This window comes from Colias croceus, chromosome 12 (assembly GCF_905220415.1).
Source record: "Colias croceus chromosome 12, ilColCroc2.1".
In the NCBI taxonomy this organism is placed as follows: domain Eukaryota; kingdom Metazoa; phylum Arthropoda; class Insecta; order Lepidoptera; family Pieridae; genus Colias; species Colias croceus.
Window position 1 is genome coordinate 4,006,166 of NC_059548.1, and position 23,362 is coordinate 4,029,527.

Sequence of the window (23,362 nt, forward strand, 5' to 3'; positions counted from 1 at the left end):
GATTTAAATATCGTGTCGTTGTAAATGCGCATTGGAATGACTTTTGATGATTTATTAAGGGAATGTTAAAAAATAAGCCACAGAAAACTATAATACATGATACAAAATTAAAATAGACGTACGGACAAATTATTATTAGTAATACATTTATAGAAAAATATAAATAAACTGCAACAATGATTTATAAAACTACGTTCTATTACATGTAATAAGACAATAATTAATATCCTAAAAACAATATCCTCAATCCCTTGAAGGTATCAGAGAATGTGTTTTTTTTTAATTCACACCACATAATTTTCACTGAGATTTTTATTGAAACAACAATACGCAAAAATAAATGAAACATTTAATTAGATAATGTCTCTTAAGCGACCATCACAGTTATAAGGCCAAGGTCGTGTGACGAACGGTTTTCCAATAATTTCTTTGGTTATAAATTGAAAATCACAAAACTATCAAATAACAACGAAAGCAAGGCAAATGGCATAGTATATAACGAATATTTTCAAACATTTCAAGCCTCAAATTTAGTAAGGAACAATCTGACGAAGCGTGGAAAGACACCTAACTATATTTTATAATACTTACAAATAAGAAATGGGCTATCTGTTTGTGTGTCAAAACAGTTTTTTATCGAATGCAATTAAAATAATTTTGTATGAATATTCATATTCATGTTATTTACTCTGACCTTCTGTTTACTTATTTGATTTAACTGAACTCAGTACTTAAAAATTGCCATATTTCCAAAATATAAATATGTAATACTTCGCAAAGCATCAAAATATGTAATATTTCGGAAAATTAAGGAGTGGAGGTATGAGATAACATGGCGATTCTTAAAAAATCTGACTTTTTATAGAACGAGGAGATTGAAAATTTAACTTTATTTTTTGTATGTTACTCAATTTTAATATTGTACAAGTGCTACACGCTTCGTCAGGTGTCCAATCTTGCACCTGCACACAAATATAATATCTATATAGTCTAAAACAAGGACTATATTAATATCCATAATACAACATTAAAAGTAACGATTTTTTTTCGTTTAACGACGATGTGTATAAACTTTCACTTTATACAATATTTGTATAGAAGAATTACAAATAAAAGTTCAAGTTAGCGCTCGTTGTAATGTACATAATCTTAGAACAAATTTTAGTAATCAATTTTAAATTTTATATCGATTTTTATGTATTTTTTATCTTACTGAACCGGTAACTTCGAACCACTTAAAAATGATTAATTATGTTCTTCTTATAATTTTAAGTCATCCATACATATGAGCGAACGGAACGAAGAAAGTATTTGACAAACCGATTATTATTAACGGCATTAGACACCTATTATGGAATTCCAGAAGATTTGATTTCGTATAATATCAAATTCAAATGCACCAAAACTTGCATCTTTTGTCTATAATACAATTTATCAATATAGATATTGGACCAAAAGTTGGCATCGAAGCTTTAATTGGCCCCCTTCACAATCGAGAGCGTTGGCCCAACAAATGATTGTCGATGTTTCTCGCCATTACGGCGATTATTAATGAACGTCTATAATGACAGCCGATCATAGACATTCAGGTAATGCTTCTGGCCATTGTGAAGAAGGCCCATCAATTGCCAATACAAATGGCATGTCATCAAGTTATTGTAGCAAATGTGGCACAAATATTGGCGCCAACCTTGGAGCGATGCGTCCAACGTTTGTCAATCCTCGCACCACCAACGTTGCAGTCGACGCAATTGTTTCTCCAAACGTCATTCACTCGACTGTTCGCCTGTAAATAGAAATTTATATGAATAAAACCACATAATTCTTGAGGACAGATGGCCTGTTAGAAATAGTTGAAAGTTACCGTTTGTACTGAATTAACTGCTTTTTTAAAGAGAGAAGAAAGTTCACTAACATTATTCGTGTTTGTAACGATTTGTATGCGCAGTGGGCAAACATAAGTTCAGTTATATTTCAGTCTATTCTAACATAACAAAATCCTAAAAAAAGAATGAAGACAATCCCGCCTCGGGATGAGATTATTTCGATTTTTTTAAGTATAGTCTATAGAAATACATTTGATATCGAGCTGGGATGCAAAATATAAAATAAAAATAAAAGAACCTGTGAAAATAAAATAAATCAATTAACACGTCTAAAGAAGTTTCATTAAAAAAATGTGTGCATGTACTAGTGCACAAACGTAAGAAGTGAAACTTCTTTATGACCATATTTTTCATAAAATAATTTACTTTATGCAACTTTACAGAAATACGTCGAATCACGCGTGGTAGGGATAGGAAAAAGATGGCGTGTAACGGAAAAATGTCACGCGTAACGAAAAAATGTTACACTAAAATTTTCCAATCCCGATAAAGAAGTATCACTTCAACAAATAAGGTATTTATTCTATGGGTCTGTACAATTTATTGCCTGAATTAAATGTAATAAATTAAACAAAATAATAAAAGACGTGTGTCACTCGGGGACGGCCGCGGTAAAGCTATTGCATGCTATGCCTTCAAGCCACACCTCCGCCCGTCGGAGTGGGGAGCGTGAGGTTTTTTCGTTACGGAATTTGTCGATTAGGTCCCCGCGCTCAAGGCCCGCGATAGAAGCTATGCAATAGCTTAAAAAAAATATATATATATATATAGTTGTTGTTCCATACCGTCGTTATTGTTGTGCCTAGCGCGCACGAGCCGCTCGGGGTGCGAGTGCGCGAGCTGCGTGTAGTCGCGGAACACCTCGTTGTACGTGTCGTCGTTCGACGACATCTCGCTTTCGCGCATCTCCTCGTTCAGTTTCGTTAGACGCAACCTGTTACACAGATAAATTCTAACTCAAACATTTATCTATTCAACTAGCTTCCGCCTGCGACTCCGTCCGCGCGAAAAAATTAATATGTTTTTTTCTACGTATTTTTCCGGGATAAAAAGTATGCTATTTTACGCCCAGGATAATAAGGTATTATTGTACCAAGTTTAATTGAAATCGAACCGTTAGTTTTCACATGATGCCTTCACATACAGACAGACAGAGAAAAATTTTTTTAATCACATATTTCATAACATAATATTTTAACATTTAAATAAATGTATTACTAGCTTTCCGACAGCGGCTTCGCCCACGTAGTCAAAAAAACAAACCGCACAGTTCCCGTTGCCGTGGTGTTTCTAGGATAAAACCTATCCTCAGGTCTTAAGCTATTTATGTACCAAATTTGAAGTAAATCCATGCATTTATTTTGAGTATAGCCCGGAAATACAAACAGAGAAACAAACAAAAATTTTAAAAACCATATTTTTGGCTTCGATTACAGACTGTGCTTCACTTCACCCGCTTGGTCTTCAACTCAACAAATTATATACAAAAACCTTCCTCGAGAACCATCCTATTTAAAAAAAACACCCATCAAAATCTGTTGTGTAATTTTAGAGAATTATGTCTGTGTACTACTGTTCTATAATATGTAATGAAGTAATATGAATACATACAATGTGACGATATCAGCATTCGCCTGTTCAACAGCTATATCGAGCGGCGTCCGGCCTTGCTTGTCCACTATAGATTGGTCCGCGCGATATCGGAGTAACAGACACACCTGCAAACATATGTATTTTCGTATTATACGCGATAGTTGCTAATGCTATTAATGTGTATTATTTGATTATCTGTGAAGTATTTGTAACGGTTAGGCTCAAAAACTACTATACGCCTAAAATCTATATGTGATAAAATTATTTCAAACATAATAAAAAAACATTCAATAACTTTTTTATCAATTATAAGGTTTTAAATGCAAAAAAATTTGTTTCGAGTACAACCGTGTGATTTTACTAGTATTTATAATATATCACCTGTCCAGTGTGACCAGCCTCTGTGGCGAGATGCAGCGGCGTCATACCGTCGTCATCTTGAGCGTTTATCTTACTGCCGTTCAGTAACAGGAACGAACACGCCATCACTGAACCCTGTCAAAATAAGAAATATTTATAAATCCAGAGAATATAATTGAGTCATTTATGGGTATAGCAATAATTTTTTAATTGAATATAGTAATTCACGAGATTGACGCTTTTTATGACGGTCCACGACACAATAGATTTTCTATTGTGTCTGTGATTCCGGGGCCTGAGTTATTAATTAATATCTAAAACTGCGTGGATTCCATCTTGTTCTTAGTATCGTACATTTAAAGAAGTTATAGAATCGAACAAATAGTTATTGATTTAAAGCGCATCAAAACAACTACTTATAAAAGTAAAAAAAAATATATATAACTTAGTATTTTTGTGCATTGGCTGACAACGTCAGTTGGTGTGCAATAAAACATTGAAAAATAAGTTGGACAATATGCGTACATCCTATAACGCTATTTTAGCATTTTTCGATAATACCGGTGGCATGAGGCAAGACGTCCATTCACTACTTCATAGCAAACACAGAGCAAGTAATATAGAGGTAGTAATAGCAAAGTCAACTGACAGTTGGAAGGCCAACCGTCACGTCGGATAATCTGTAGCAATGTTGGAAGGGTTGTTATGTCGGTTCCAATATGGTTGGCACCAACCGAATCGGAGCGTCTGTATATGCTTTAAGATTGGCCGACGGAAATTCCTTTGTTTCAGAGAATTAAAAAAAAGCGTTTTGTGATTTTCAAGTTATCACGAAATTTTACCTAATTTGAATTACGATTTATTAATTTATACGACGATCTGTCATCAAATGACGTTTTACAAGATAGTTACGAGTTTTGCCAGGTGTCAAAAGATCCGCACGCAACTGTTGCGTTAAGAAATGTAGAGGGTTGTACTGCACAAGGTTATGACCTTGTGCAGTACAACCCTCTACATTCGTGGTCGCGGTCGTCAGTGTCGCGCTCGTCATAGAATTATTACTCAGATTATTTTTATAAAATAACCAGGCATTTGACTGAAACATTACCTGATGACTAGTGGTGTAGTCTATGCATGCCTATTCGTATTCACTCTTGCTTTGATTAAATTTTAAATTGTATTTTTCTGGGAATATGGAACTGATACAGTACAATTCAAACTTAATGGCGGCTCGGAACATCGTACGATGTGATGCGCAGAAAACAATTATAGATATTATAAGCCGGACGTTAAGGGATCTACCTGTGCGCACTCGCATCTTCATCTAACTTCCGAACCGCCATTAAGTTTGAATCGAACTGTACCTTATTAGTCTTCGAGAGAAATGAATGAATACTACAGTATTAGCACAGAATACATAATAGTAGTTTAACGCTACAGAACGGACACTCTCCGCCTCCCGCCAAAATTAAACACTTACCTCATCCCGAACGATCAGGCTATAAATGGCCCGCATTTTTCCGTAAGGACGATACGCAACGAAGATTGACAACACTAATCAAATTGACTTATAGTAATTTTATTATTTTGGATTTGTGATTATCATTTTTCGTAGAATATGGTTAGAAATTGTGCTGTTTACGGATGTATATCATCAGAAAATTGCGAATTTCTTTACGCTAGTCACAAATGTGCCAACCATAAAGCGTTAACACACACATTTGCACTCTCTACAGTGTGACTGTCAAAACGATAATTTTGTATGGAGTGTCCAGGGTGTGGTATAATTACAATCGGGTACATACACTGAGCACAGCATTGTGCAGCGGCGTGCGAGCCCTCCGCGCGGGCGCGCTGGGCGGGGCGCCGGCCGCTAGCGCGCCGCGCATCACGCACACGTTGTGAGCCCGCGCCGCTCGGTGGAGGACTGCCTCGGGGGACAGGCACGATATGTCCTCCGCGTCTGTGCGATCATAATTTAATTACATTAAGGACCGATTTTTCAATCCCTGGTTAAAATTTATCCGTCCATTAAATTATTACACGAACATTTTAAAATGTCACCTGTAAACTGTCATATACGGACAACCAGAATACATTTTTGAAATGGTAGTTTAATACGTTTTTCGATTAATAAGTTTTAACCAAGGATTGAAAAATCAGCCATAAAGCTTTTCCAGCAATAATGTGCGAGGATATGTAACGAGGAAATCGTTTGTATTAGTCAGTTCAATAAAGAAACGAATCTTCAATGGCGGCCAAAGCTGACTTTGACAGATAGTAGGATCAGCAAAAAAGAAAATAAAAATAACGTAAATTGATAATTATTTCATTAATTATTTCAAATTGTTTGTTGACAAACTTTTTTGTTATTGTATTTGTGTATTTATATGAATTATCATGTATATCAATTATGTATATATTTATAAGTAGTTATTTGGTTTAAATCTATTATAATTAAATTTTCATAATCTACTGCACCACCTATTGTTTTTCCCCTTTTTTAATTCAAAATCCTACCCATAGGTTGCCTGGTAGAAATCGCTGAGTAGCGATAAGGCCGCCTTTTTGGCATAAATTGTAATATTGTCTTTTTTTTTGTTTTATTGTCTGCTTTTTTTTTATCTGGTGCTAAATAAAGTGTATTTATTTATTATTTATTTATTTATCATATTTACGTATACAGAATGTAATAAAATCCCCATAATACTTGTAATAAGCCCATAAAACTGAACAACTTTTCCCAAAGAACATATTTTGTCAAATTCCAATAAAACATTATTTACTTTCGCATATGCATAATTGTCATTATAAATTTATGATAAAAACTAATAAAGGGAAAATCAAATACATTTTAGTGATTTCATTTTTCCCTTTTTTTTTTGCATACCGTACGGCCGTGTGTGAGCGAAAGGGAATGATAAGCGCCGCCATTGAAGATTCGTTTCTTTAAAGAACTGACTAATAACCAACATAATAATCAATCATACCGCTTTATTTGGTTTGAAGCGATACTATTCGTTATTTACAAACACATTCCTGATTATTGCTTTTGCTGATTTTTCAATCCTTGTTAAAAACTTATTCATCAAATATGTGTGTGTTATATGTGTCAATACAGAATATTTTTTATATTATTGTATAATGGTTTATAAGACGAATAAATTATAACCAGACATTGAAAAAATTAAACTTTACTGTTTAACAGTAAACACATTATACCCTGAACAATTTAACTTGATCTTTTTGACAAATATAATTTTTTTTAACGTAACTGTGACGTAACTTTACAGTTAATATCCATATGAAACTCATCTTAATAATATAGAATCATTTATTATTAAGAACAAATCTAAATTATTGTATGTATTTGTGTCCATTTAAACCCATACCTAGATCGTCATCCTCCCCTTCAGTGGAGTCATGGTCTGAAGGCAGGCTGAGGTCCACTGCTCGGTCTGTGGCGAGCTCCTTTCCGATCAGTAGCACTGGACTGCCGTCCGACTTACTCGAACTTTCTGATACTGAAAAAAAAAACGACGTGTGTCACTCGGGGACTGCCGCGGTAAAGCTATTGCATGCTATGCCTTCAAGCCACACCTCCGCCCGTCGGAGTGGGGAGCGTGAGATTTTTCGTTACGGAATTTCTCGATTCGGTCCCCGCGCTCAAGGCCCGGTATAGAAGCTATGCAATAGCTTAAAAGATATTCAAACATGATGGTTTCACTTTTTGAAAATAGCTTGTTTAAAATCTGCAATATTTGTTATGTGTATTTCGATTTTTTTGCTAATATAAATATTCACAAAATAGTAACCAATCATTCCAAGAGAATATTTGTTATTATAATTGCAAAAAGACAAGAGTTAATAATTTATAAATCTACCATTCATAACATTGTATAATTAGTAAGTAATATAACTTTGTGTATAGAGAAAATGCCTTTATACGGCTTTATAAGACTTACCACTTGAGTTGCTATTTACATCGCTCTTTTCATCCTTTATCGTGTCTGGGACTGCGGGTGCTGGACGCAACCTGTAAGTAATAATTTATTTTTATATTTCCATTACGACTAAAAAAATACCATACTATTTTTAATTTTTTAGTATTGAGTTAAAAAATTGAAGTAAATGAGTGTAACATTTTTTCGTTACACGTGACATTTTTCCGTTACGCACCATCTTTTCTTATCCCTACCACGCGTGATTCGACGTATTTCTGTAAAGTTGCATATAGTAAATTATTTTTTGAAAAATAAGGTCATAAAGAAGTTTCACTTCTTACGTGTGTACACTAGTACACGCACACATTTTTTGTGAATGGTTTACCTTCGTCTGGGCCGCCTGACGGACCACCGGCGGCCGCTCTGCAGCGGGCCCGGCTTCGCGTCGCACGAGTTCACGATGTTGCGCACAAACGACAGGTTCACGTATTTCGCGCGAATCCATTGCTCTCGAACGGAGCTGTCAAATTAATAGCTATATTTATGATTTTTTACAATCAGTTTTAAGATTATAGTCTAATTTAAAATTGCACCCGAAGTAGGAACATTTTATATGTATTATTGTTTGATTATTTAATGAGCATACTTTTTGACAAAAAAAATCCTTAATACGTGCATAATATAAAGTAAAATATTTACACGAAAAACATCTTTGGCTACAAATAAAATAAGTATGATTTTATTTTTTAATAATTTTAAAACTTACGTTTCACAGTCTGGAGTAGCTCTGACGATGGTAGATCCTTCGGTATTAGCTTCGTAAATAAAATTCACAAGCTTGTTGCCCAGTTCCGCCATTACCTGCAAAATAAATATTGAATTACTTTTAAAACTATTATAATTCATTAATAAATGTGTAATCAGTTTTTCGTATATAAATAAATTATGCATACCTTTATAATATCTGGTTCCCAGTCATCCAAAGTGAGTGAACGCACTTTACTAACATGCACGCCGAGAGAACGATGTATTCCGGAACATTCTAAAAAATATTTTAATCGTGTTTCATTAACTGGTATTTTATTATTTGCAATAAGTTTTTTCAAAAAAAAAATCAAACTATATAATAATATTTGACATAATACAATTTTTTTTAAAAACACTAAGAAATAAAAGAGATGTATTTTTACTTTACTTTGTAAACTTAACAATTAACATACCAATGCAAAGTGTTATTCCAAGATTAATGCTCGCCCATCGCGGGTTCGGACTGCCGCAGTCACAACAGTAGTTGTTACCCGGTATACTTAGTAATTGTTCCCATATTCTGCAATTGTATCAAACACTATAATAAAAATATCTCACACTTATAACTAACTAGCTGCACTCCACGGTTTCACCCGCGTGGCTCCACTCCTGTTGTCGTAGCGTGATGGTATATAGCCTATAACCTTCCTCGATTAATGGGCTATCTAACACCGAAAGCATTTTTCAAATCGGACCAGTAGTTCCTGAGATTAGCGCGTTCAAACAAAAAAACTCTCCAGTTTTTTAATATTAGTATAGATGTAGCAGTATGTGTTAATAAAATTTGAAGTAGCAACAATTTTGTTAGCATGTATTGTTGAATTTGTCAATAAATAAATAAAAAAATATTAAACACTATATTTATTTTTAATAGGTCAGCTAATAAATTTGTTTATTGCGCGAAAGTACTGCACGACAGACTTATCTATTTTCGAATTAGCGCCAAACTGATAAAATTTAACGCGTAAAAAATTTGATGCCTCATGAACACGCTTCAAGTCATTACTGTTAGTAAATTATTATTATGTATCAGTGCATTTACCTAACTTTTTTCATATTCCTATCGCTGTTAGGTCTAGATTCGTCTGGCACGAGCACTAGTTGCGAGTCCGGGTTGTCCCTGCTTTGTCCCTGTTGGATGGCCGATCTTATACCATTTTGTAGCGCTTGTATCCATGAATTTAGCATCTCTTCTGAATCCGCTTGTAGCATGTGACTCCTGGTAAGTTTCATAAGATTAATTATTTCTTTATGCTATTAATGTGTCTGAAGTTTAAATAAAAAACGACGTGTGGCACTCGGGGACTGCCGCGGTAAAGCTATTGCATGCTATGCCTTCAAGCCACACCTCCGCCCGTCGGAGTGGGGAGCGTGAGGTTTTTTCGTTACGGAATTTCTCGATTAGGTCCCCGCGCTCAAGGCCCGCGATAGAAGCTATGCAATAGCTTAAAAATTTTCGTAATTAAATATTTTCTCTATTCGATTATACATATTCCTAGTTCCTATTACTGTAGCACTGCATCAAAGAAAATTATTTTATTTTTGAATTGAAGTTAAAGTTTCAAGTAACCAAAACATAAAGCATTCTTATTGTTCTATTTTTAAAAAAGATATCTATAAATCTAACATAGAAATTATATTATACAAAAACACATACCTACTTACGCAGTACCCAGTCATAGCCGACTCACACATTGTGTCACAACATATTTACATGCAAATATCTTTGTTAGTACAAACGCATTACAAAAGTAACTCACTTGGACGGTGAAAGCACTTCGAAACAATACCGCCGTTCACCGTCCACCACCGGTTTAACTGTACACAGCCTTAAGTCTTCCTCCATTACCGTCACATTCAGTTCACCGGTCCTTTTTCTGAAACACAAATGAAAGATATGTTGCTACTAATGTTTTTTTTTAATTATTTCACCAGTTGGCTATTATTCTGGGTTATTCCTGAAAAACAATGGTGATTTTCTTTTGTTTTTAATCCTATTTCAAGCGGGTGAAAACTGGATACCTACGTTTGATATAATGAGAGAAAGTGAATATTAACTTATTAAAGTACGCTTAATACACGTGAATAATTATATTTTCCTAAATTTCACTCATTCTTTAGTTTTCTTCTTTTTCTATACTTAAAATCGAGAGTATTCATTATTACAAAAATATAATTATTGAACACTATCGAGCTTATAAGTTAGCAAATATGCAGTATGCACCTAGATAGATAATAACAAAATAAAAAAGAGTAAGTGAAATGCAATCAACAAAACACTTTATATGCAATCCTATTTCCTGTCACGCTTAATTGTGATAAAAAATTATCAACATTGATAAAGTTACTCATCAATAAAATTCAATAAATAACTTCGATAAATTAATGGGGCCTTGGGAAAAAATATGAGATAAACTTGAATATTATGCAGAATTGATTGTTTATTGAAAAAATATTATTATTTTATCTATAATTATGTTTGAATCATTCGAGCCGACTCCACTTAAGTAAAAGGAGCTATAGTAATCACCCAAAACAATTTTTACTAGTTATATTGCAAATCCTACAAATAAAGAGGATATTTTTCAATTTATTTTAAAATCTGAAAAATATTGAATAAAACGTCAATATTATGTGCGCAAAAAGTGTGCAAATCGTATTAATTAACGCGTCCTTGACCGCAATACCTTACGACCCACTTAGTTCTTGCTGAAGCGTGACGGACGAAGGCAAATAGGATACTTTTGGTTTCAGTTTCATAGAGAAAGAGCTAATGTTTGGTTAAGTATCGATCAAGTAAAACAAATGCCAATGAGGAGACCGAAGCCGAAGTACCCTATGTTCGAATCCTTATCGAAATAAATGCTAAATCGAATCGTCGAAATAATCAATAAAAGACAGCCTTTTGAAATTTTAAACTGTATCAGAGTACTACCTGATACAAAACGATACATACAAATAAGAAAATACAGATGGAAAATTAATCTGCACTCGAAATCTCACAATTCTGCTATACATGGAACATCTTTCAATTGAGAGTTACTTTTTTCCACTTTCTGGTTCTGAAGTTAATAAAAGAGAAAGAATAAATCATCAATCTCTAAGTCCTAAAATAGTACTTTAAGTTTGAATCCTTGCGTCTTGCGTATTGACATACATACTTTCAGACTTTCAACATTCATACAAAAGTTTCAATAAAAGTATGATTCACTCACCTATATACAAGTCGATTATCATAGAGATAGAACCACCGTCGGTTCCACGTCTTGAACGCATTGGACGTCCTTTTGAACAGGTACCCTTGCATTCTGGGCAAATTTTTCAGGCACGGTGTGCTCAATAGCCCTTCTTTCTCCCCCACCCCCTTGCTAGTATCGCAACTGGGCAACACCGTATCCTTACTGTTCACGATCGTGTGACGATTCTCCATCTCCTTGTCCAATACCTTTGTGTCGTTACGCATTACTGCGATCTGCAATTCGATCGTTAGTGAATTGTTTAGTATACAATAATAATTATAATTCTTTGCGTATTCGCTAATTGATCTGGTGGCGATTAATGATTAATTAACATTTCTTTTGATGTTACTTCGCTATTGCTTATAGACACGCGATCGCCAGGAGATGGAGGTATAGGTGTCTAATTAGACGAAAAATTACAGGTATTTTGGCTTTCTATATACTAACGTACATTTACAGAGTCATACAGTATGACTAACAAAGTTTTATTGGTAAGTAGGTACATATGTTTATTGAATGAGTTGTAGTGTAAGATACCTCGTCGGCTGTCGTTTTCAGGAAGGGTTCCAAATCCTCGGACAAGTCGGCGCCTTGGTGGTTGTACGTGCAACAAGCTTGCAAATATGACAGGAACTGTAATAGATATAGACCATTTAATTATATGGAATCACCGTTCAAAGAAAATGACATCATTTATTTGTTATTGCGCATTATTTTATAGTGTATTAATTTAATTATCCTTCAACTACATAACTGAAAATATTTATAGACCAACTTTAATTCATATAATCTAAATATATCTCGAATTAATAAATACAAATTTTGTTTAAATTTACATCAATGTAAAGTTTTGTTAATGACATTGAAAAGCTTGAAGCTTGATTTCAATGTTATTTTATAATGGGAACTTCTTTCTGACTTCGGAAAATGCAAAAATTTAGCACTATCCCATGATACAATTTTTGAATTTTCCCTGTCAGTAAATAAACATTTTAGTTTTATAGAAAAATGTAAAAAAAAACATCAATATTATATTAAATACAAATCATCACACAAGCTTAAACATTTTTTAAAAACATTAAAAACCACAAATTTACACCTCGAATCACGATTCACTGTCACTTGTCGCACAGCACTTTCCCATTCAATAAATACTTATACTATATGTCATTCGAGTACATATCACATAGGTACGCAACGTTCAAACCCACTCCTTGCGCGATTCGTGAGTCGAAACGAGCAACCTCTCGACCGCGCCGACCAAAACTATTGAGGCTCTAAACTTCTGAGACTAGAACAGTATGCTGTATGAGTAATCTTTTCGATGATTGGCTCAAACACAATATTGTTACGGAAGGAGTGTCCTATTAATCGGTGTTGCGAATCGTGATAAGGTACGATTATATTGATAATACGTGGACGTGTTAATTATATGTTACGGTCTTTGCATATTTATATTTGATGTTAGAAAGTACATTGGATGCGTGTTTATAATTATAATATAATTACCAAAATTATATAAACGGTTGTCTTAGACAGGTATCTCTATTGTAACGTGAAACAAATTCACTTTGTTTACTTATAGTTCAGTTTTTATTTTAAGGAAATTTCACGATAGAAAAATTCAACGATTAGAAAAAATACTAAGGACGAGCATAAGTACCGTCGTATTGGCCAACATTGCCCGCTTTTTATGAATAATTTCAATTTCCGCATAAAAATTCTATGGCAACGTTGGTATTTTCTGTTAGCATATGTTTTTCTTAGATCGTGTGCATATAATGCTGTAGAAAATTTCATTATTCTTCAACATTTTATTCATTTTTTGTCTGTTTTTGAGGGCGGGTAAAGTTATCTGAACTTGTTGCCAACATTGCCCACGTCGATTTTTGACGTAAATATGACCTCTAGCCTCTATTAAAGTCCAATTCAAAAATGTTGGAAAAGATGTCGTTTACTTTAAAAATCAAAGCAGTATCATGAAAGGTTCCCGACTTTAGTGGCTGGGCAAAGTAACCCAGGTATTTTTTCTATTTTCATACAAATCGCATTTCGCTTTTCCAAAAGCCTAGGGTTGGTACATCTCAGTAAGATGAGCATGACTTCCGATTTCTTTTACTGCAAATATTTCGTAGTAGGATTATGTTGTAGGCAATAAAAAGATAAAAAAGCAAAACAGAATATTGTTCAGTGACTATTTAATAAAAATAAACATATTTTTACATTTCAGTTGTGCTTAAAATTCAGCAATTTTACTTTATTTATCATTGTTCTTTCCGGGAGACCAAATTAAGCTTATTTTTCGAAATTAACCGAATAGAAGTCATATTATTAACTATCAAATTATGTGGTAATATGAAATGTGCCAACCCTAAGCATTTTTTGATGGTGGGCAATGTTGTCAAATATAGATCGCTACATTACTGGGTAATTTTGCCCACCATTGTAACTTTTGTTTAAAACATCCTTCAGTGGTAATAATAGCATTACACACTCTTCAAACATTATTTTATAACATGTTTAACAATTGATTTTTGGGCAATGTTGGCCAATTTGACGGTATTAGGTATTTGGTTAGGATGATAAAATATTAAAATATACCTACTGACGTCGTTAAAATAACGTTGCTAACGAAAGAAATAAATACAATTCAGACAAATGACAGAGTATACCGTTAAAATACATATAAAAAATGTCCTAAATACAGCATTTACCTACGAAGCAAGCGACACGACAGAATTTTAAATGTAATACCTAATTATAATATACAAACAAGTTTTTATAGTCAACTTAATTATGCTTTTAAAAACATGCATTGTAAATTATATTTTTTCTATGATTTGGTCAATGTACCTAAATCGTAGAAAAAAATACGCTGAAAGTGTTCATCTTCGTATAATAAAAACGAGTATACCAAAAACATTCCCACGGCATACGGAAATAAACAATTCGATTGGAACAAATCTAATAACTGTAATAAAAAAGTATACAAACTCCTAAGGATTCGTGCTATTTTTATTAACCTTCCCAAAATAAATATCTATAAAACTGAACGTTTATTAAATCTCGATGTGTTTCAGAAGTAGGTATACATGCGACTCATCATTGAATCATACTATTTCTATACATTTTACATTTTGCGTATGGTAATATGCAAAATAGATGACATAGAAAAAATAAGTTGAATTTAATCCGCATATACAGTATCTACTAATAATGCTTTTTTGCAGTTTATAATTTAAGATGACACCTTTTCCTTTCCATTATATTATGTATAAAACATACAAACATGCATATTGCATACTACAACTTTACTGTGAATTATTCGTTGTTAAAAAACATCTTAAGATTTAAACACGGTGGATGGCATTTTAAATTTCCCATAATTGTATTTTTAAAAGGCCAAACATTGAATTAACCACGTATTGTTTTCTATACATAGCGCACAATACATTATCTCAATCACAACCGACGAGTCGACGTAATTTTTACCTTGTACATAATTACGTAACAAAATAACGCCGACACCTGACTTATTTTATGAATGTATTTTATAGTATGCATACGTTTTTTGATATATTAGTTGACTAATATTAAAATATTGAAAAACTTTGAAATGATTTTAAAATCTCATTGTAATAGTCTACTGTCTTAAATTGATGAGGATTTGATTGGATTCTCCGTTGTGTATAATACCAGCTACCTATAAGGATATTCTTTTCGATAAAAAACAGAAAATTATTTTTATTGAAAAAATAACAAAGCAATTCTAGCTAGCTCGTTGAGACGGACGTTGTGATAAAAAATGTAAAAACAAAATAACTGTACGTTGCAGAATCTACAGTGTAGATAGTCGTGTCTTGGCATTATTACATTGTATAAAAAGTAACTGATTGAAACACTAATCGCGATATCAGAAGTAATTTTATAATGACACTGTAGCTGTTCTACAAAGTTTGTTAAGGGTATGGTGAGAAGCTCGTTTAAATGCAAAGTGCAAAGAAAGAATAACAATGTTGTTTTTTAAGTGTAAGAAAGAATAAGAATAGAGGGTTAGCAAATTATTGATAGTATTATAGAAATATCGTAGAGTCGGTAGAGTTTCTTACTGACTCTTGTTTGTAAAAGCTGTTTACCAAAACACAGTAATTTCGTAATGTGACGATTCAAGAGCGATTCATTCAAGAAGAGACGGCAAATAAATAAATAATATACAGAAGATAAAATGTAATTCGTCTGAGCCGTAAATAAAGGACCGTAAAAATGCAAGTCGACTTCTGTTGTCGCTGGAGTTAATTTAGTGAATCCAAAAAATAAAGATCCACTCATTTCAAGCAAGCTTATCAGCATTCAGTCGAAGTAAATTATATCTAAAGTCAATAACACGTTTTATCATTAGTCATACAACGGAACATGTCTACAAATTACAATAATGAAGTTAAAACTGTATGCACGCGATAGTAGCACATGTGACCGACCGGGTGATAGCCCTGAATCCTGCCACGCAATAAATGCCCACTTACAAAATCGATACTTCTGCAATGATACCCGTAAAAGGCCTATGCAGAGCCTATTGAATATTGAAAGGGTACATTTTGAAACCACGCATTAAAAAGTATATCGTTCGATATGCATCATTAGGCTTGTATATTTCCGCCCCAAAAGTCAACGTAGGTGGGTACATAGTTTAAATATTTTTTTGTTGAAAAAAAAAAACTCATATGGAAACTAAAACTAAATTTACTTTGTAATGGTATAACTTATAAATATTTATATAAGCCATTAACGCTACCTTTAATATCATTACCACGAATTCCGCGTAAAAATAACGTTAAACTTTTTACTATATAACCACAAGATCCGAGTTGTATAATAATACAGTACGTTCTGATACCATTAACGTGTTTATTCTATGACGAATCAATTGCATATAGGTACTGCATTAGGTACTTATTAACCACACTCAGGTAACATAATCTCCATTATTAAATGAGGCATAAGTGGCGACAAAACTCGTTAAGTCGTATAATATTTCTCAATCCTTAAAAATATTAGTAAGAATCAGTCTTAATACGTTATTGAACTTTATAAGAGATATGAAAATAAATTCTTAATATAGAAAAATCAATAGAAGCTGTCTGTGAAGCTTACAGAGAGGTCAAATACCCGTTCGACTGAAGTACCTATATATGACGTCTTAACTCTCACACTCTCTATGAATAGGTAGATATTGATATGAATGAGGGGCGTAAAATAAACATACTTTTAACTATTACTGTATAGTGTGAATAAATACACTTTTATAATATAAAATCTGTCAAGGTTAGTAACAAGGTTAAGCTAATAAAATGTAATTTCATACCGCGCCTATGTCCCAGAGGGATGATAATTAACCACTAAAATATAATATAAATAATTGGAAATGTTCTGGACATTAGAACCGAATATTAGCGGCTACATAAAGCTTTACATTTGTGGAATCGCTCATTTAGAAAATAATTAATTGCCATATTTAATTGGAAATAACTAAACAACAAAGAACAATTAAGTACTATGCTGATGTATTTAACATTGAATTCACTGACATATAGCCGATGTTATGAGGAGTAACTTAGGCTTCATTTTATTTTATTTCATAATGCTTAGGAATGTTAGGATTAACAGGAAAAACTCATTCACGCGGGTGAAACCGTGGGACGCAGTTAGTGTATATAAAGCAACTTACCGTTGCAAGAATTTCATGGCGTTTCCTCGCTTGTAACATCGTAATCTTCTGCACATGGTCCAAAGCCGTGTGTCGGAAGCAAGAACGCGTTGCTAGCAAGAGATTCACTATCTCCTCAACATCAGATGATTTGTGGCGTGATACCTGTATTGGTATTTGATAATAGTTAAAAATGACTTCACTTTATAACATCAAATCCATTTTATACTAGGAAGGTGATTTAGAAACAACTTTTAGATTTAAAAAAAGGAGGAAATACAAAGAACATATTCTCATGTTTCAAAAAGATGTCACAAAAACAGTCATTTCATGCAAATTGAAATATCATGGACACTGGAAACATTTTTGCTTGGAAAGTCAGAATGTGGCTATAGAGGGTAAACTTCTGAAGCACTGATCTGATCATGAAAATTCTTTCACTAACAAAAAGCCATAATATTTATGAATTACAAAGACAATTTCTAAATCAACTTTATCAAAAATCAGTAGTTATACAATTAAAAATTCACAGAGTTGAAATTTCATTATTTAAGTTGTCAAATCTACCTGAGAGTTTCTAATTAAGGCTATATCCAGATCATTTGAGATTTTTTCAAAATGATGTTTACTCTCCTTTACTCCTTTTATATCTCTGAAATAGAAAAGAATATTAAATGTACAAGTATGATTTATCAGTAGCCACATGACTCATGTAATAGCATTCTATTTTACGGTTAATTATTGTACTGAGTCATCATTTTATTCCAAGGCTTGATTCAAATTTTAAACATTTTAACACTTTTTCAATTAAAACAAGAAATACTTCAATGAAAAATAATTAGATATATAAAATAGATAGCGTAAATTCATTTATTATTATCTATAACATGTTAACATGAATGTTAGCATTGACATTTTAAAGAAATATCAAAAAATACAAGCAATGATTTGTTTCTGTTCTATTCAAGGTATGTTTAAATGTCTAAATATTATATATCAGTTATAATAAAAAAAAATTAAAAGCTCATTCCAAGTCAAAATAAGGCTGACATTGCACATCTCTAAATGTAAGTAAATAATAAATATGTATTCTAATATTTTAAATTCTTTTGTGGTCTCAACACAGATGTGGTTAACAAATATCTACTTGTTTACCTATCTAGGTAAACATTACTTGGCTATCTTAATGTTAATTAGATTCTATCAGAGAAGAAAAAATTATCTAATGTTGTTGCAATCTACTTTATAAGAAATAGTTGGAGATTTTCATATGTCATAAGCTTAGCCATTTCAGAATGCTCCATAAAGAATCCATGTATAATCTATATTTGATATTTCATCAAGTGTCAATGAACCTTAAAGTTCTAAAATATTATTTTTAAATTTTATATGAGTACATCTGGTGGTGTTTATGAGAGTCATTAATAAAATTTCTTTGAACCTAATCTGTGTATAAACGGATATTATAAATTAATTGAAACATAAAATAAGCCTACACTTTGATGAAAGCTGTGAGATTCTTCAGTATAGTTCTGGATGCTTGGTCCAATAAGATGGAATGGAACTTGGTCATTTCTTGTAATGCATGTATCATTCTGTTGAGCATTGACATAACAGAGGGATCCTCTGCAAAGTTGCTGCTCAAATCCCATAATGCATTTGTGAATGTGCTGAAAATTTGTATTTATTATGAATCTTTTAATACATGGAGATACATTTAAATAGTTAAATATATTTGAAATTGAATATTTAGATTAAGTTATTGAAATAGCACAAAGTCTCACATATTCTTAAGACAACATGATTTATTTCAATAGCTCAAACTAGAAGTTTCTTTTCAATCAATACAAAAATACAACTATTGTTCTTTTGGCTGTGGTTTTTATAAACACATAAATAATATTATGAAAGATGCTGTTATATTATTACCTTCTATGATTCATGTATATTTTGCCCGTTTCTATCATAAGTGAGCATGTTTTGAGAATTTTATCAAGCTTTTGTTCTAACGCGTCAATGCTAGCCTCCTCAGTTTCCAGCTGTTCCCTGCATAACGTTTTAACATTATTGCGTTCATTAAAATAAAAAACACGGATGTAATTTCACTTTCTATTGCGAACTTTCATCAATAAGTTTTGTAACTTACCTAAATTTGGGAGTCTCTCAAACATTCATCGAAATCTATAACGGGCTTCATTGTTTATAATACCTATAATAACACATTTATTAATAAGCAATCACTCATAACTCACTGCACCAAAATTGAGATTAATGTAAAATATATAATTGATAGTATCGAGACTTGGGTACAAATTTACAAACAACTCACAACTCAATACTCATTGAACTGATAAAAATTAAAAACACTAGAAAAAACAGGCTCCAGTAAGAACCACAGATATATGTAAGAAACCACAGAGCAAGTAATATATGTGTCGTGGCCATATCGTAGATTTGCTCATTTCATGATATGATCGATCATTTCGTGAAATGGTCGCATTTCATGAAATGCTCGAATGTCTATTGGCCACATCATGATTTGGCGGTTTGGGCAGATCAATGATAAGAAATCGTTTCTCGATATGGCCAACTAAACGTGCGGTTTTTTCATGAAATGATCAAAATTATTTGATCATATCGTAAAATAGTTACATTAATTATTGGTAGAGGCGCTGTAAGCGCTGTGTTTATGTGATAAGATGGCGGCCACTGGCGAAAATTTAATTATTCACAGTTTAAAACTTCATAGTTCGTTTTATTACAATATGAAGAAAGTCATAGCGTGGTCATAGCAAATAATTTACGATGAAGAGGTTCGAGTACTATGGAAAATGCGGATATCTTATATTGAGGAAAAAATGCGGCTAAAATCCTTTACATAAATATATTTATATATCCTATGTTATAATAATTGTTCCTTTTTTAAAAAGCGATTCGCTTCTGGCACTCGCCGGCCGCTGCCGCGGCACGCTCGCTTTGCTCGCTCGGCTCGTGCGTTCTTTATTAAAGTCTAACCTAACCTAACCTAAATGTTTTCTATTGCAAAAACCATTCGCTTCTGGCATTCGCCGGCCACTGCCGTGGCACTAACTTAAATGACAATAAACAAGTTCTAAAAATATTCAGAATTTTTTAATGTTTTATGGACTTTATATATTTTATACGATCTGGCCAAATGTGGATGACCATATCGTGAAACGTTGACGATTTAACGATCTGATCAAACCATGTTGGCCATTTCATGAAATGCGACCATTTCGTGAAATGATCGATCATATCATGAAATGAGCAAATCTACGATATGGCCACGACATATGAACAACTTGTGACTTGACAGTTTGGAAATGATGAATAATTTTTAATTTATGTAAAGGTAGAAATTATGATGGGAAAGTAATTTCCAATTAGTCCAAGCTCCACTGTCAGTAGCTGTTCATACCTTGTTTGTTACCGTTTACCCGTTTACAAACCGTAGGTACGTGTTTTGACAGGTTCTTGTCGTAGAGGGAGAGAAAAAAGAAAGCAATTTTTCAATGTCAATTATGACATTTTGTTGGTTGCTCTGTTGTCACTTGTCATCATAAAATAAAAAATGATAATAAATTTCTGTAAAAAGGTCAGATTTTGTATTAAAATATAAATACAATTTTAGTTTATTATTTACGTATACACTGATATGAATACCAAATCCAGGTGGTTATTATAATTGTGAAATTATTTGTACTTAGTTAAATTTTCACTGTAAAAGTTGGAACCATAAAACTTGTTTACCTGAATGATTTTATAGTCATTAAAACTCGAGGAACGACCCTAATAATACTTCTTACGGTACATAACCTTTGTATTATGAATTGCCGATAACCTTAAACGTACTTGCACATATCTGATTTAGAGGAGAGGAGTTTGTTATGTCTTTAGTTATTGTTGAAGTAATAACTACAAACTTAATTAACAACTGATATAGGTACTGAATATTCACTATGCAAGCTAAAGAAAACCCACTTAAAGAGAAGAAGAGTAGATTACAACATGATCATGTTTTATCAGTTCTTATGATTGCGGTTGCAATTCCGCTTTCTATGTCTTTTTGGATAATAAATATATTATATACAAAGATGACCCATGAAGAAAGTTTTGAAGGTATGTAACACATAATTATTATTTCTGTCTTACGTATATTTTATAAGTTTTAATTTCTTATCCAAAATAAAAGTAACTGTTTTATTTGTCTTAATTTACAGATGTGTCTTCAATATCTCCTACAAGATGGTTAGCATCATGTTTGATTCCTATACCAATATCACTGTATGGATACAGGAGGAAGACGCTAAACCTTAGCGGAGCTCTTCTTGCTTTGGTTGTTGGATTTGTACTTATATTGGCAAATTATTGCTTTTTGATGACACTATTAACATTTTTCTTAACATCATCAAAAGCATCACATTTTAGGCCACATTTAAAAAGAAAATTTGAAGAAGATTTCAAAGAAGGTAAACAAACATTTATACAATTACCTACTAAATGCTTTTATGAATAAAGTGGTCTAAACAAACAAATAACAAATATTTTTCTTTTATTAATGTTTTAACTCTATCAAAAATGACAGGTGGTGAAAGGACATGGGTTCAAGTACTTTGTAATGGAGGGATGGCAACCCAACTTGCAATATTGTACATTATTGACGTAGGCTCATCTGAAAGACCTATTGATTTCATTAAAGATTATAGAGCATCATGGCTCAGTATGGGTGTTCTTGGTAAGTAGTCTTGATAAATTATTGATGTGTACCAACTACCAATGAAAAGTGTGTGGGAAAATAATATTCTGTAGTAGTAAGCAGTCTCAATTTTTCTTTCATTTTGAATTTACATAAAAATAATCAAGAAAAAATTAAAACTATTTCAAATTTAAATAATGGATTAGAAAATTGTTATTACTTAATCAAATTAAAATCCCATAAGTGTATTTAAATAATTATTTTTTACAGGTGTTCTTGCATGTTGTAATGGCGACACGTGGGCTTCTGAATTAGGAACAGTACTGTCGCATTCTGACCCATACCTAATTACAACATTTAAAAGGGTGCCAAAAGGAACAAATGGGGGTGTCAGTGTTATTGGAACTATTTTGAGCACAGTTGGTGGTCTTGTTATAGGATTGGCTCACTATTTGTCTGTTATGTATTTTTCTGACAGAATATTGTTGACATATGCACCACCACAGTGGCCGATAATTTTGTATGGTGCTGTTGGTGGTCTTCTGGGAAGCCTCATTGATTCACTCATGGGGGCAACTTTGCAGTATAGTGGTATGATCTGTTTTAATGAATTTTGAAAAAATATAGAAAAAATGTTATGTTCCGGCAGTATTCTTGTTCAGTTCAGTTTTAAAACGAGTATTTTATTATTCACGGGTATATTTTTTTCTTTTTTCAGGTGTTGACAAGGATGGGAAAATTGTTTCCCACTCAAGATTATCTGTGAAACATATCAGTGGAAGAAATATTTTGGATAACAATAGTGTCAACCTAATGTCTACTGTTATCATGGGATTGCTAATACCTACACTTTGTAAAAATGTTTGGCCTATATCATAAATATATTTACATGTAAAAATTATGAATAGGAGTCTGATACGTCCATTACTCAAGGCTGCATTTTATTGTTGACTTTTTATTTTAAATTGATTATGTTATTGTAATTAAAATATATAATTAAGTTGATTCTACTATTTTTCAATTAATTGATTAATTTATAAATAGTGCTCGGTAATTTAATAAATAAATAAACAAACCACATTGTTTTATTGTTAAAGACATATTATCATTTA

General features: G+C 32.6%; 2 protein-coding genes across 4 annotated transcripts; one reads left to right on the forward strand and one right to left on the reverse strand.

The window, feature by feature from the left end:
• Positions 1 to 283: 283 nt before the first annotated feature.
• LOC123696021 (arf-GAP with coiled-coil, ANK repeat and PH domain-containing protein 2-like) lies at positions 284 to 19,891 on the reverse strand. The gene is given in 21 exon segments (XM_045642009.1): positions 284 to 1,786; positions 2,672 to 2,820; positions 3,498 to 3,604; positions 3,861 to 3,974; positions 5,645 to 5,802; positions 7,232 to 7,363; positions 7,805 to 7,875; positions 8,169 to 8,303; positions 8,550 to 8,644; positions 8,737 to 8,825; positions 9,004 to 9,110; positions 9,633 to 9,809; positions 10,351 to 10,467; positions 11,806 to 12,062; positions 12,367 to 12,462; positions 17,555 to 17,698; positions 18,101 to 18,185; positions 19,030 to 19,203; positions 19,463 to 19,579; positions 19,680 to 19,691; positions 19,693 to 19,891. Coding segments are annotated over 21 exon segments (2,394 nt in total). The 5' UTR covers positions 19,731 to 19,891; the 3' UTR covers positions 284 to 1,766.
• Positions 19,892 to 21,085: 1,194 nt separating this feature from the next.
• Positions 21,086 to 23,294, forward strand: LOC123696045 (transmembrane protein 19). 3 transcript variants are annotated; one of them, XM_045642045.1, is made up of 6 exons: positions 21,086 to 21,361; positions 21,498 to 21,673; positions 21,775 to 22,023; positions 22,140 to 22,289; positions 22,521 to 22,841; positions 22,969 to 23,294. In XM_045642045.1, exons 2-6 carry the CDS (start codon positions 21,514 to 21,516, stop codon positions 23,127 to 23,129), a joined length of 1,041 nt encoding a protein of 346 aa, XP_045498001.1. In that variant the 5' UTR covers positions 21,086 to 21,361; positions 21,498 to 21,513; the 3' UTR covers positions 23,130 to 23,294. The 3 variants fall into 3 exon arrangements, with proteins under 3 accessions (XP_045498001.1, XP_045498002.1, XP_045498003.1); XM_045642046.1 differs by having other exon boundaries at positions 21,086 to 21,226; XM_045642047.1 differs by having other exon boundaries at positions 21,129 to 21,149.
• The last annotated feature ends 68 nt before the right edge of the window (positions 23,295 to 23,362 follow it).